The sequence below is a fragment of the Scardinius erythrophthalmus genome (assembly GCF_964197995.2).
Source record: "Scardinius erythrophthalmus genome assembly, chromosome: 7".
Classification (NCBI taxonomy): Eukaryota; Metazoa; Chordata; class Actinopteri; order Cypriniformes; family Leuciscidae; genus Scardinius; species Scardinius erythrophthalmus.
Genome location: NC_138227.1, coordinates 15,099,021 through 15,113,338, shown reverse-complemented (window position 1 = coordinate 15,113,338; position 14,318 = coordinate 15,099,021). Strand labels below are relative to the sequence as shown.

The following is a 14,318-nucleotide window of genomic DNA, read 5'->3' as shown; positions in this document are numbered from 1 at the left end:
GGGCCACTGTAGAAACATGTCAAAGACCCGCGGTGTATGTAGATAGAAATGGCTCATTTGAAGTTAATAAAAACATAACGGTTCATTAAGTAAGGTCTTTATAAACCACAACAGATCCTCCTAAATATTACACAATGCACCTTTAACACACTACTGTTAAAAAATGTGGGTCGGTAATATATTTTCTTTATGTTTTGAAAGAAATCTCTTTTGGGTGTTTTTATTTAATCAAAAATAAATATTAATACAATTTAAAATAACTGTTTTCTATTTTAATATATTTTAAGAATGTAATTTGTTCCTCTAATGGCAAAGCTGAATTTTCAGCAACCATTACTCGAGTAAAATGATCATAAACTAAATTGTCTTTTTTGGGTGCCAGAACGTTGACATTGTAACTGGATTGAAGGGAAAAATCTACTTGCTATGAAAGTGTACTGTATTTCTACAAATATTTCAAGAACTTGTTGACATAATCTGTTATTTCTGTAATGAATGAGGTTTGCATGTAATGGTGTTTATTCATGAAACACAAGCAGAAAATAAACAATTGATAAAAGAATGGTTGGCAACACTTTATTTTAGAGTAGCTATGTTTCCATCCAACGTTGCAAATTTAACTTATGGGCAAATTTGGAATATTGCATAAAACATTTGTGAATATAGCAGTGTTCTATCCTATGTGTTCAAGAGAGCAAAATCATCACTTCCTATGAAATTGGTGCAAAATATCTTTAATAGAAATGTAAATTGCTGCAATCGTGGAAGGCATTGTTGCTCTTTTTTGGCATCTCAGAGCAAATAGATGAATAACAATAAACGCTGTCATGCTATCTTGCGTTGTTATGCCTGGTGTTTGGGAACGCAATCATGCGAGACTCTTCTGGGAGGTCATTTTTATCAAATCGTTTTGATGACAGACTGTGGCTCAGGCATTGCAGAATGATCAAACAAACATCCAATCACATCCACTGTTGAGGCAAAGTAAGTTTTGTGTTGCGACAGTTGCGTTGAAGGATTTATTTGGTAAATGAGTTTCCGACATAGTTTACATTATGCGCATGTCTTCTTGGATAAAAAAAAAATATCCGCCTCAATTGAGTGCGTACATTTTTTTTATGCACATTTTTAGAATTTATGCTCATTTTGTCATATCCATTCAGAATTTTTTTATGCAATATCCCAAAGTGCGCATATAAATAGGTAGATGGAAACCTAGCTACTGTCCTCGTTAGACGTCACATATACTTAACAGTAAATTATGCATAATTACATTCAACTAACCCGAAACCAAACCCTAATCCTAACCTTTACCCCTATAGTAAGCACATTTCACAATTTCACTCAGTGATTTTGATTACACTTTATTTTAAGCTGTTATTGTTACAGTGTAATTATATATTTAAGTACCGAGTAATATTAAGCAACCACATGTACTTACTTTAGGGTAGGATTAGGATTTGGTTGAGGGTTAGTTGCATGTAATTATGCATAATTTACTGTTATTACTATGGTAAGTACATATGTAACAAGGACACTGTAAAATAAAGTGTTGCCGTGATTTTTTTTTTTTACAGTTAATTACACTGTAGCAAGGACACTTGGAAGGAAACCAAATGGTTTTACATTCAATTTGTTAGAAATGCATTCTGTTCATGTTTCATGAATGCTCCAGTAGTAATAACATGGGCCATGTAATATATTAAAGGGATAGATCAACAAAAATGAAAATTGTTATCAAATGTCACCCTCGTGTCATTCCAAACCTGTGTGACTTTATTAATTCTGTGTAATATAGAAGATGATATTTTGAGGAATGTAAATGTGTTCTTTTACAGTGGAAGTCAATGGTTACCAAAATTTTTCAAAATATCTTTTTTTCCTCAAAAGAAAGTAATTCATACAGGTTTGGAATGACATGAGGGTGAGTAAATGAGGACAGACTTTTCATTCTTAAATGAAATATCCTTTTAAGTAATGTGTTTTTTGTTTTGTTTTTACCACCATGATATTGAATGTCAGCATCACTGCCCATAGCTTCAACTGTATTTCCGCCATGTTCTGTGGCAAGGTTTTGCGTTGCCCATTTAACTTGCATTATGTTGTTTATGAATGAATGAATGGGTTTTTGATTAAATCTGCTTGTCGCTGCTTCCCAGCAGGACTGAATTCAGTCACAGTCACCGGCCTTAAACCCGAAAACGATTACGAAGTCAAGATGTCTGCTATCAACGGCAAGGGCGAAGGCGACAGCAGCCCGTCATTGGTCTTCAAAACCGAGCAAGTCCGTGAGTATCACGCTTCTCTCTCTCTCTCTCAGGAGCACAACAGCAGTGCAGCGTGGTGTGACGGCCCACAAACCTTATCAACCAGCTAGTGTGATGTCTTTGGCTGACGCAGTTGCTAAAAGATACAGTTTGTGCTGATGGTGCTAAAGAGCAGGCCCTAATGATTTAAGTAGTTTGAATATTAACATTTCAGTCCCTTGAACAATTCTCTCATTTTACTGAATTACAAATCCAGTGAAGCACAGCATGAAACATCTTTTTGAGCAATGCCTTCTTTTGTGCCTGCCTCCCCTACAGGACAGTGTTGCGTAGAGCTCTTGATACGGTTCACTGGCTCACCTTTACTCTGTTCTCAGCTGAATTGAACTCTGTCGCTCCTTCAGAGTAATTGTTAGCCTCTCTGTGGCGTCTCTCTGAGTTCTGAAGGACAACCTTTTCTAGGCGATACCTGGGTGGTTTAATATAACTGCCTCTTTTTGACAACCAATAAACCGTTCCCACTTTTCTATCCATTGTTTTGCACCTCATGCAGGTTATTATTCATCAAGAGAAACCAGGTGGTTATTTTAATCATTTATTGGTCGAAGCTTATGGATGTACTATTAATGGAAGCTAAGAACTTCTTCAGCACATTTCTATTATTTTTGACAAGAATATTAAAAAAAAATAAAATCGGACATATTAAAAATAGCCAATTATGACCTCCGGTGGATAGAAATAAAGATCACAGAGGACTAAAAATAATGTAAGATTTGTAATTCAGCGCAGTGAGAACATTGGTTAACGGTTGTGATGCATTTGCAAATCACTGCATATAAATAATATATGCTTGGCAGTTTTACTGCTGCTAAGCATATTCATGCTGTATATATACTCATACATATATACTGGTCACACCTTACATAAATGATTTCTTACATCAATAATGGATTCATCTATAATCTGACTGGTAAGAACAGAACATCATCTTCTCACTCAGGACATAGAATTCTGCTAACATTCCACAAAACATCAATAAAAATCAATCATAACAACGCACTCTACATTTGTGCGTTGTTATGATTGATTTTTATTGATGTTTTGTGGAATGTTGGCAGAATTTTATGTCCTGAGTGAGAATATTTCCGTGATTTGTGTTGATATTCTCATCACATTCACACACCACACACATCTACGCTCTTACTCCTCCTGGTGGTTGTTTGTGTGATCAGCGGGATGTTTTGGACTTCCAAAGGTGCCGTGACCACATAATGCACTCAACACATTGTACACTGGGATTTATTTCCTGTCAGTACATGAAACAAAACCCATTTAGTGTGAGAGAGTAATGACTCTAATTCAGGTAATGTATGAGTGATGAGAAAGTATTTCTGTCTGATCTTGTTACCGACTTTTACCCTTTGACATTTTCAGACTTCTCTTTTTTTCATCCTGTCATTGTATGTGATTTTCTCCTATTTTGTTTCCCATTTGTGTGTGTTTTTTTTTTTTTTTTTTTTCACATGGAATCCTTTAGGTTATTCTTACTCAAGTAAGTGTTTACCCTGTGATCCTTGTGATCATCATATTCATTTATAAAAAATTTTTTTTTTTTTTTTTTTTACATTTTATTATTTGTTAATAGAATTTCTAGTAGTTGTAGGATTTAAAGACCCCATGAAATCAAAATGAGAGTTGAGTGGCTTTAAGTCCATGTTTAGGATGAGAGCATATGTATGTTATTGTAAAAGTTGAGCAAATGAACATATATACATTTTTGTCCAGTCAAATGCTCTTTAGAATGAGAATGTCCCTCCCTAGTATCAAACCAAACGAAAGGTATTAAAGAAAACTTTTCATTTGTTCTCATGGGGTCTTTAAGTTAATATGCTAGTTGTTTCCTCAGATACAGTTATCAAACTAAATAAAAGTGAACATTTTCTTTTTTCATATGCTCCCTAGATGGGATTTTTCATTTTCATACTGAGGACACAGGTTTGTTATGCAGCTGAATGATGCTCTTCATTATTATTGTATTATATTAAACCAGAAACCATAAAGATCCTTCTGTATGTAATATAAAGAGTTATATTACATCATTGTGGGGGTTTGTGGCTGCAAATATGCCTCCACATGTCTTTATCTTTAGGCAACACACAGTAAATCCAATTATTAGTACACGTGAAGTATTTGAAGTTGATCAACTTTGAATATTTCTTAATATGTTGTTATGTGCTTAATGTATCACCTGCTTTGTCCAAAAACGAATGCACGATCCCCCAGTATTGTATGAATACTTAAGTGTTTCCTCTGTTTTTCATTGAGAAATATGATTTGACAACTTTTTAGGAGTGTTTTCTAAAGCAAGCATCACTATCACAGTTGCACATATAGAATTTGAACAAGTTTTTGCTGAGCACATGAATAATACCTCAAATCATGTGGCAAAAAGAGTGTTTTTTTTTCCGCATGGCACATGATAAAACAGGTGGTGCATATGTCCCATAAGGACTTATCCTTAAAAGGATAGTTCACCCAAAAATGTAAATTCTGTCATTAATTACTCACCCTCATGTCGTTCCTAACCGTAAGACTTTTGTTCATCTTCAGAACACAAATGAAGATCTTTTTGATGAAATCTGAGAGCTTTCTGTCCCTCCATTGACAGCTACGCAACTACCACTTTGACACTTCAAAAAGTTCATAAAGAGATTGTAAAACTAATCCTTGTGAATTGAGTGGTTTAGTCCAAATTTTATATGATGAACAGATAGAATTTTTATTCACATTTAAAAATTTATCAAAATTAAAATTATTATTGCCTAAGTTAAACCTTTTCAACAAATAATGTGAGTTTTCTCCAGAATATCTGGACTAAATCACTCAATTCAAATTGATTAGTTTTGCAATCTCTATGTACTTTTTTTAGCTGTCAATGGAGGGACAGAAATGACTTCAGTTGTGTTTCGAAGAATCTTACGGGTTTGGAACAACGTGAAGGTGAGTAAATTTTCATTTTTGGCTGAACTAACCTTTTAAGAAAGGAAACCAAGCCATATCTAAAGAAAAGAATGTCATTTTGGAGTGGGCCCTTTTTGAGTTGAGAAACCATCTAGAAGGGCCACTTACAGTAGCAACCACCAAGAAGAACATGGCAACATGCTGACAACCAATAGGAACAATATAACAGCCACATAGCAGAACACCCTTATGTTGCATGTTTTGTAAAAGCAAGTACCACTCACATTATCTTTAGAATATGTAAATGTATACTAGTTTTAGCTTTTCAGTTGTTTAAACGCAGACCATATGCTCAATCTCTCAGAGGAAATCCTGCTCAGTGTGTTTCTGCTTCTGTGCTCAATGTTGTGATCTTTGTGATTTAAAACCATTTTAAGTTGCTTGGTTTTATGTTTCTCTGCAGTTTGTTCTAACCCTTGACTTTTTTTTTTACATAGTTACATTTGTGTCTGTATTTTTGTATCTTTCATGCAACCTCTTCCAATTTCCTTTCAACCAATCATGTGCGTGCATATGATGTGACTGTGTCATGTGGCTTGCATGGTGCTGGTGATGTCATCCACACTGATGAGCAGAAGGTAAACACTCTGGCCTAGCTTCATCCTCTCAGGTACAGGATTATCCCTCACTCACATAAGGATCACTGCATTCATCCCTAACCAGCCATTATAACTCACTCCTGTCACATTTCTAGAATTAAATCCCCTCAGACAGGTCATGAAAATTCATCCATTCCCAATTTTTAACGGAGACTGTTACCCTTGAGCAACCACTGCGCTCTGACTGCACAAATTATCTTCCGTGGTGAATATAGAGTAAAAAAAAAAAAAATTAAAAAAAAGTTGATGCCGTGTCCTGCCAACCATGGAAATGACATCAAAAGCTCTGGAGCTGAAAAACATTTCCCCAGGGTGATCGCTGGGTACGACAATCTCAGTCTTTTATGTTCAGTCTAAACATTTTGACAAGCAGCGAGTTTACACACTCTCTAGACTGACATCCTTTCATCTTTGGATATGCTGCTACTACTGTACAATTATATCCAAATTAGGAAATCCCTAAAAATGCTGCAGTAGACGCTGCAAGTGGTTGATTTCAATGGTTTATTTATTCTCCAGTTTCAAGCATGTTTCAGTAACTTTCGCAGTACCACATTTCCTTTCAGCATACCTTTGAACCTTTTACAGGGCTCCTCCCCTCCTCTCCAAACTATGTCCTTTGATGTTCTGGTTGTTTTTACCTGCATGTAAATTTCATGATGACTCTATATACAGAAAACTTTTCATTGCACAGTTGCTTATTTAGCATACACACCTTGATTATTTATATAGGTTTTACGATGTTTCCATGATTGGAGTATGCTGGGCTGCATTTTGCTTGTCTTTTTATGAGTAAAAGAGACAAATTTATTTAACAGTTGCACCACTTTGCATTTTATTCACAAACCATGTGCAATCCAGTTTAACCAGGTGATACACTGAAGTAGTGCCATGCATATTTAAATTAAAGTAATCTAGGGAAAAATAAATATACTAAAATGTATTTGAAATGCATTTATTTTATGCTAAGTATACTACAAATACTTTCAAATACTGTATTTATGTACTTAAAATAAATACCCTGCAATTGTACTTTTGGTATACTAAACTGATAGACTTAAAGTCTGCTAAATTGGAACAACTAATTTTATACTACATGCACTTTAGTTATCCAGAAGTAGTTCTGAGGTCCAATTAAAGATAGAATTAATTATATTTGATTGTGCTAAAGTGCAACTATTGCAAGTATACTTTAGGTACACTTTAAATATGTTGCATTTAAAGACTGATATTATATAGAGATCATACTTTCCTTAACTAATAGTGATAACACATTTTAAGCTTAATATTGAGAAATGTGCATTGTGCAATAAAGAAGTACTCCATCTTAGTATGGAATAAATGTATTTTAATTACATTTTTGTATAGGTTCACTAGGGATAGTTCACCTATTAATGAATATTCTGTCATAAATTATGTCACCCTCATAAGACTTATATTCTTTTTTGGAACACAAATATAGATATTTTTGATCAGTTAATTCATTTGATCCAAGTTAAGACATGGTTGCAATGATGATTGGATTTAATTTAGGCTTTTATTCACATATAAACATTAACACGCATACATAAGAGCACACCAACCAACCATCTTTGAATTGCAGTTCCTGTCATTCCAATTCAACTTCCTGTGAGTGTGGCCAATTCAAATGCCAACATTTTTCAAATGTGAATTTTGCCCAATTCTGCAACCTAGCACTCTGCAAACTGGGCCATTTTAGGGCGTGTTTGCTCATTACCCAATTTACATAATGCCTTTCCCAAATCAGGTGCTAAAACAACACAGGCAGCATGTGCAAATAAACGGTTCAATTAATTCTTGGTGAATTCCCCCAAGAATATCATTATAAGTGAATTTGCAAACGTGTAAAACTTTTATTTTTAGTCTCATTTAATTTACTGCTGTTTGCTCCCTTGTGTATATGATTATTTCATTAACTGTATCCTGTAGGGACAGATAGCTAAGGAGGATGGAATTAATCATGCAATGCTGCGCTTTCATTATGAAAGAGATGAGTGTTTATTGATGACCCTTTAAACTGTCAGTCGAGTAGAATATCTGCTTGTTAACTGAGCTGATAGTTTGGGATTGTGACTCCGTCCTCACACCAGTTAGTGGTGCTTCTCCCATTTTATGTGTGCACTTTTATAACCTCGTAACACATTAAGATTAATTACTGCATTTTTATTGCATCTCGTTTAGTTTTTGTGGTTATGGTGCTTTGTAGCAGATCCAAAGACAATTAGATGTGTAGTGTACCTCTCTGAAAATATGTATCCCCCTCCACTGGAGAAGTGAAGCAACTGATTGATGACATTGATTATTTCACTACAGCATAGACAAAATTAAGCGTTTAAATCAGGGTGACCGGTGAATGAGTTGGCCTAACAAAATGAAAGAAAAAAGACCTGAAAAGAAAGGTTGTGTGAATGAAAGTGTCTTCCTCGTACAGGCTAATAGCTAATTACTCCCTTAATGAGAGTAAAATGCCTTCATTTTTCAATCCACCATGAACACACGTAGCTTCTTTCTGCAGTGTTGTTACGTGTCACTCTGCGGCGTCAAACTAATGTAGTGAATCAAACGAGCATTCGCTGGTCATTAAAATGAAATGGATCATGATGGCCCGTGAAGGAGAGGCCTCAGTGAACAGCACCATTGAAATATTCCCAATTCACAGTGCACTCATACTGTACACATGAATGGCTCTATAGGGATGTTCACAGTTCACCGTGACCTCCAAATATCAGCCTACTCATCTAAGGAGGCCCAGCCAAGCACCATGTGTCATATTATTCTATTACTTGCCTAAATGGAATCATTGGTGTGTAGGATGCTTAGATTTATGAGAGTTAGAAAATCGCCACCTTTTAATACCTGTAATTAGTGGTCGATTGGCTTTTCATTGGCCAGAATTGATGTCTACGGACCTGGGTGGCCAATAGCTGGTATAATGCTGATGTATGCATAATATAGTTTAAAGCTGCGGCATGTCAATTTTTCATGTCATCTTCTGACTCAAACGTCAATGGCATGAGTTTGCAGTTGCACTGCAACCATTTTGATGATTAATCTGTTGATAGTTTAATTAATTAGAAAATAGCTGAATTTTATTTTCAGCAATTATTGATAATATTATTGCATTATTAATGTTATTATGAGTTGTATTGTGGATCGACTATCTGAGTTTTTGAACTAGAGGACTCTTTAAGATACCTAATTATTTATTTTTGGTGTTATGGCTGGGAAATTACACATTGCTGCATCATTAACAGCAAAAGAGATGTACACAGAAATGATTCAAAGGAAACGGCTGAAATGAAACTATAGGAAGATGTTAAATAATTTTTTTAAACAATTGTCAAGACAGATTGAGTTCATTTTTAACACTGACGTTGACATTTAACAACGTGATTGACATTGTTATTGGTCAGTGCTGGTAATCTCAAAATAGCCAAATATCGCACATGTATCAGCCTGTCACTACACATAATACCAAGGATTAATGCTGATTTTGCTTTCTTGTTTAGAACTTTCTTCCTTTTCCACATCTTCTTATTAAAGGAGTAGTTCATGCGAAAATGAAAATTATGTCTTATGTTGTTTAGTCATCCTCATGTCGTTCCAAACCCATTAGACTTTCACTAATATAATTGTATTGAAACCTGAAAGATTTCTGTCCCTCCATTTAAAGTCCATTCCACCAAAACTTTGACGCTTTAACAAGTTCATAAAGACCAAAATCAATCCATATATTCCTAGTGTTCTGAATGACCCAATCCCTTTATATTACAAACAGATTTAGGATTTTATTCACGTATAAACATTGATCAACGCTCATACATAGAGCACATCAAATATAGTAAACGGAAGCTTGCTTGATACACAGATGATTTGAGGGGTGATTTTGGTCTTGAATATTTTGGTCTCATTGGTTGGAACGACATGAGGATGAGTAAATTAAGTATTTTAATTTTTAGGTGAACTATCCCTTTAAGTTATGGCGCTTTTTTCTCACGTCATTGTAACTGGTTTGTTGTTGTAGGAGAACCCAGTCCTCCTATACTCGAGGGAACTCTGCACTCCAAAGGCAATGCTCTCAAAGTAAAGTGGATCAAACAAGACGATGGAGGGTCGCCAATCACCCATTATTTGGTCAGATACAAAGCTGTGAGTGTTCAAAATAAATAAATAGATTATATTTAATGTTTTCCTTCTTTTTTTTTTCTTTTTTTTTTTTTTCAACTTTGTGATCGTTACATGGCTGCTTTTTGGTACACAGAGGGAAGACCCCGACTGGAAGCCTGAGATCCGTCTTCCCAACGTGAGCGAGTACATAATGCTGACCAGTCTGGAATGGGACACTGAGTATGATGTGTTTGTGGTGGCAGAGAACCAGCAGGGCAAGTCCAAGCCAGGCACCCTGACCTTCAAAACCTCACCTGAGCCTGCAGCTACCACAGGTAACCACCATCCCTCCCTCAGTCTCTCCTTCCATCCCTCCTTTTCTGTGTTCACCCTCGCTGCCAATATCAAGCACACTGATTTTAACAGATGACTCAGAGCTGTAATGACACCAAACATGCGAATGCAGTCTGTGCCTTCACTTACACTGCATGATAAACAGTGAGTCATGCTACACGGCAGATCACGAAGCACACAGACAAAACATTTGGCTTGTTCTTATGGGATTCTTGATGCTATGTTTGTATAACATAAGATAGTGTGAGATGCTGATAGCATTCTTCGAGCTGGCCATTTGAGCTGTTTTAGGTTTAGCCATATGCATAAAGTGGGGAGACAGAGGGGCAATTTTGATCACAGAATTCTGAATTCTGTTTCTGTCTGACAAAAAGTGTCATTTGTTTTACTTTGTGAATTTTGCAGTTACATTTATTATTTTTAAAAATACATAATACTTGATAACATTTTATTTCAGTGTTCCACATTAGACATTCTACTAACTATAAGTAACTATTTACAACTACATGGCAACTTATTCTACTTACCCAAACCTTAAACACTAACCTAACAGTCTACTAATACTTTACTTAGAGTTAGTTGACATGTTGTGTGTGTGTGTGTGTGTGTGTGTGTGTAAGTGTACTGTATGTGTATGTATGTGTGTGTGTGTGTGTGTGTGTGTGTATATATATATATATATATTTATATATGATATATGATAGATGGACGGATGGATTTGTAATAGTATTATTAGTGCTGTCAAATCAATTAATCATGATTAATTGCATCTAACAAAAGTTTGTTTATATAAAATGTTTGTTGTGTGTGTTTGTGTGTGTGTGTGTGTGTGTGTGTAACAAACATATATATATATATATATATATATATATATATATATATATATATATATATATATATATTGTTACACATATATACACACACAAACATATATATATATATATACACACAAACATATGTATATGTATACACACAAACACAAACTTTTATGTTAGCGATAAATCGCTTTGACAGTTTGATTTTTGATACATACTGTGTATGTATGTATATATATGTGTGTGTGTGTGTGTGTGTGTGTGTGTGTGTGTGTGTGTGTGTGTGTGTGTATACGTGTGTGTGTAGATAGATTAGATTATTATATATAGTATATGATAAATATTTGATCGATTTATTGTATATACATTTCAACTTATTTTTTATTATTAAATAATGGACATTCAAAAAATCACAAAGAAAAACAATCACTTTTTTTTCTAATATGGGCCAGCAACGGATATTGTACCTGTATGTTCCCTCTTTAATCTAATTATTTTGTATTTTGAATGTTTAAATAAATCAGCATTGATTTATTGAAAAATAAATACGTTTAATCTTAAATTAAACTTGCATGGTCAGTTTGCAAAACAAATTTAGTTTCACTAACCAAGTTACCGAATCAACAGACCCCTTGCATTCACATGCAGGTACACTCTGAGTCTCTGTCTGTTTAATGTTATTGCTTTGGCCTCCATCCACCTGTGACCAGGCTAACCCTCAGCATTAGCAGCAGGGCAGTAGTTCCTGATGGAGAATCACTTCCTGTTTACGAACCCTGCGTAGTGTGCGGCAGCAGTTTAGACGAGAGGGTTGCGCTCTGGTCAAGCGTGCCAGGGCCACAGCTGGGCTTCACTGCTTCACTTGTAATGTAACAAGCATCTGGTGCTTCTTAATGCAGAGAGACTTTGTCTGTCCCTCGTTGTCTCTCTCCCTCATTAACACTCTGAGACGGCCCTCTGGACGTAGGAGGGCTGAATCGCGGCTCTCTTTGGCATACTAGGCTGTGAATGGCCCACATCCAAAGGCTGTTTGTCTTACTCACACCTCCGAGTACAGAAGCGCACTCCTTGCTGCATACTAATGAGACCACATCACCTCCTGACTAGAACTTTACTAAAGTTGCTGGCACTAACATGTTTCAAGTGTTTTTATTTTTTACGTTAAAGCCGAGAACAGCTTGGATGTTGGCGTAATAGAAGTCTTGCAGTATTGCAGTGATTTAATGTAGTGGTTAGCCACTACAATTCATATATATATTTATTTATTTCTTTTGAGGAACATTTAAGCACATACTTACTTGAAATAACAATTTCAGCAACTTGTGTGCAAGTTTTCTGTTTATTTAATCATATTTGGCATTTCATAACTTCTTAACTGAATATTTTATGAGAACTCATGCATTATTCTGCTGTTTGTTAATGAACTGTGTACATCTTGGAGCTACAATGCTAGTATAGGCATATTTCACAACTGCTCCAAATTACAATGGAGATTTGTTTAATGTGGGCCCAATTTGCACATCTTTCAAAACAAATCTGTTCCCTGCTTATGGAAAACTTGTGGGAAATAATTGATTGCAATCTAGACTTTTTGTTCCTGTCTGCCATACAAATATATTTTGCGTGACGTTTTTGGCCACAGTGGGGCTTTTTCAGCCCAGACATCATCAAATAGCATCATTTTACTTATGGAACAGTTAATAATGAATATATAATGTGTAATTGTTCAACAAGTCTTTACACTCTGCAGCTAAATTCGGTTGTCGTCACCTTTTAGTGCTTAATCCTGTTCTGTACAGTTCAGTACTTTACGGGAGTGACAACCACATTCTACAACCGAATGAACAGCATTTTCAAGAAAAATGTACGGAACCGAACTGAACAACTAGTTGTTAATGATGCACAACGAGACACAGTACTGACATCTTCATTAACTGCTTGCTGAGTCTGTAGAGCGCTGTTTCTTTAATGCAGCGCCTCGCAGTCTTCAAGGACTTTTTTCAGACCATTTTTTAGGTTAAAAAGTTGTACAGTGAGGTACATGTATTCTCTAATTAGCTTAAAATATAATGAATAGCTTGCTTCTAACTGTGTGGGCTGTGTGGTAGGGACCGCATTATGAAGTGAAGTGCTAATTCTGTGTGTTTTGCATAATCTTCAGTAACATCTTCCTGTTATTATCCTCGTTACGGTTTAATAAACAACTCCTACTGTCCCATCATAACCATTTGCTGGGCTATTGCATGCCTTTTTTTGTTAACTGGGTCATTCCTCAGGACATGGTGCCATTTATGCAAGATCATTTCAGGAACGTTTTGTATTTATTTATTTATTTTCATTTTTAATGCTATTTTATTTTAATGTGTTTTGTATTGATCATAATTTCTTTTTAGTTGCTTTTGAATTACTTTTGAGAATCATATTTCCCCACCTCAGGCCCAAAGTACTAAGGCTGTAACTGCCATAGATAGTGAATGCAAGGTTTCCATAAATGCAAGGTTATGGAGGATCTGTTTTTTGGGTAGTTTTAAATGCAATTTATCAATAACCTAGAGGGCAGAGCTTTGTCAGTTGCAAAAACAGTGAAGAAATCATGAAACAGAAGGCCATAGAAGTCATAAAATAAGTTGTTAGAGACAGAATAATAATAATGTACCACCATAGATAGTGGAGATTAAAATGTTTTGGGGTTGTAATCACTGAAAATAAAATAGCTTAATTCTTTTTGTTAAATGAAGAAAAAAAAAAAGTCATACAGGTTTTCAGTGGGATTAATTGATGATAGTATCTTTTTTTTATTTTTTTTATTTAGAGTGCCCTTATTATGCTTTTTTGGATATTATCTTTCATGCAGTGTGTTATATAACCATTTGTTAATGTAAAAGGACTGCAAAGTTTCAGGGATCAAAATGCACTATAAATGTTCTTATTGTCTCCCAAAAGATAGAAGCGATTCTGAACTGCCTGAAATTAGTCATCACTCATCAGTTATATATAAGCTTAATGGCAGCCTATGGTCTTCATTAGATAAGTTTCCATCCAAAGTTGCGAATTTAACTTATGCACAAAATTGGAATATCGCATAAAACATTTGCGAATAAAGAGAGTCGAAGAGAACAAAATCGTCCGCTGTT

The 14,318-nt window shown here is 35.2% G+C and overlaps 1 protein-coding gene across 9 annotated transcripts in view; it reads left to right on the top strand.

The window, feature by feature from the left end:
- ncam1b (neural cell adhesion molecule 1b) overlaps positions 1-14,318 on the top strand; it is a 107,914-nt gene that overhangs the window by 80,620 nt on the left and 12,976 nt on the right. For 5 of the 9 annotated variants that reach the window (XM_081370228.1, XM_081370225.1, XM_081370227.1 and 2 more), the window contains 3 exons: positions 2,160-2,288; positions 9,933-10,057; positions 10,170-10,350. In XM_081370228.1, coding sequence (XP_081226354.1) covers positions 2,160-2,288; positions 9,933-10,057; positions 10,170-10,350 — 435 coding nt within the window. The remainder of the gene's footprint in view (positions 1-2,159; positions 2,289-9,932; positions 10,058-10,169; positions 10,351-14,318) is intronic. The other 4 variants (XM_081370226.1, XM_081370224.1, XM_081370231.1 and 1 more) reach the window with 1 other exon arrangement.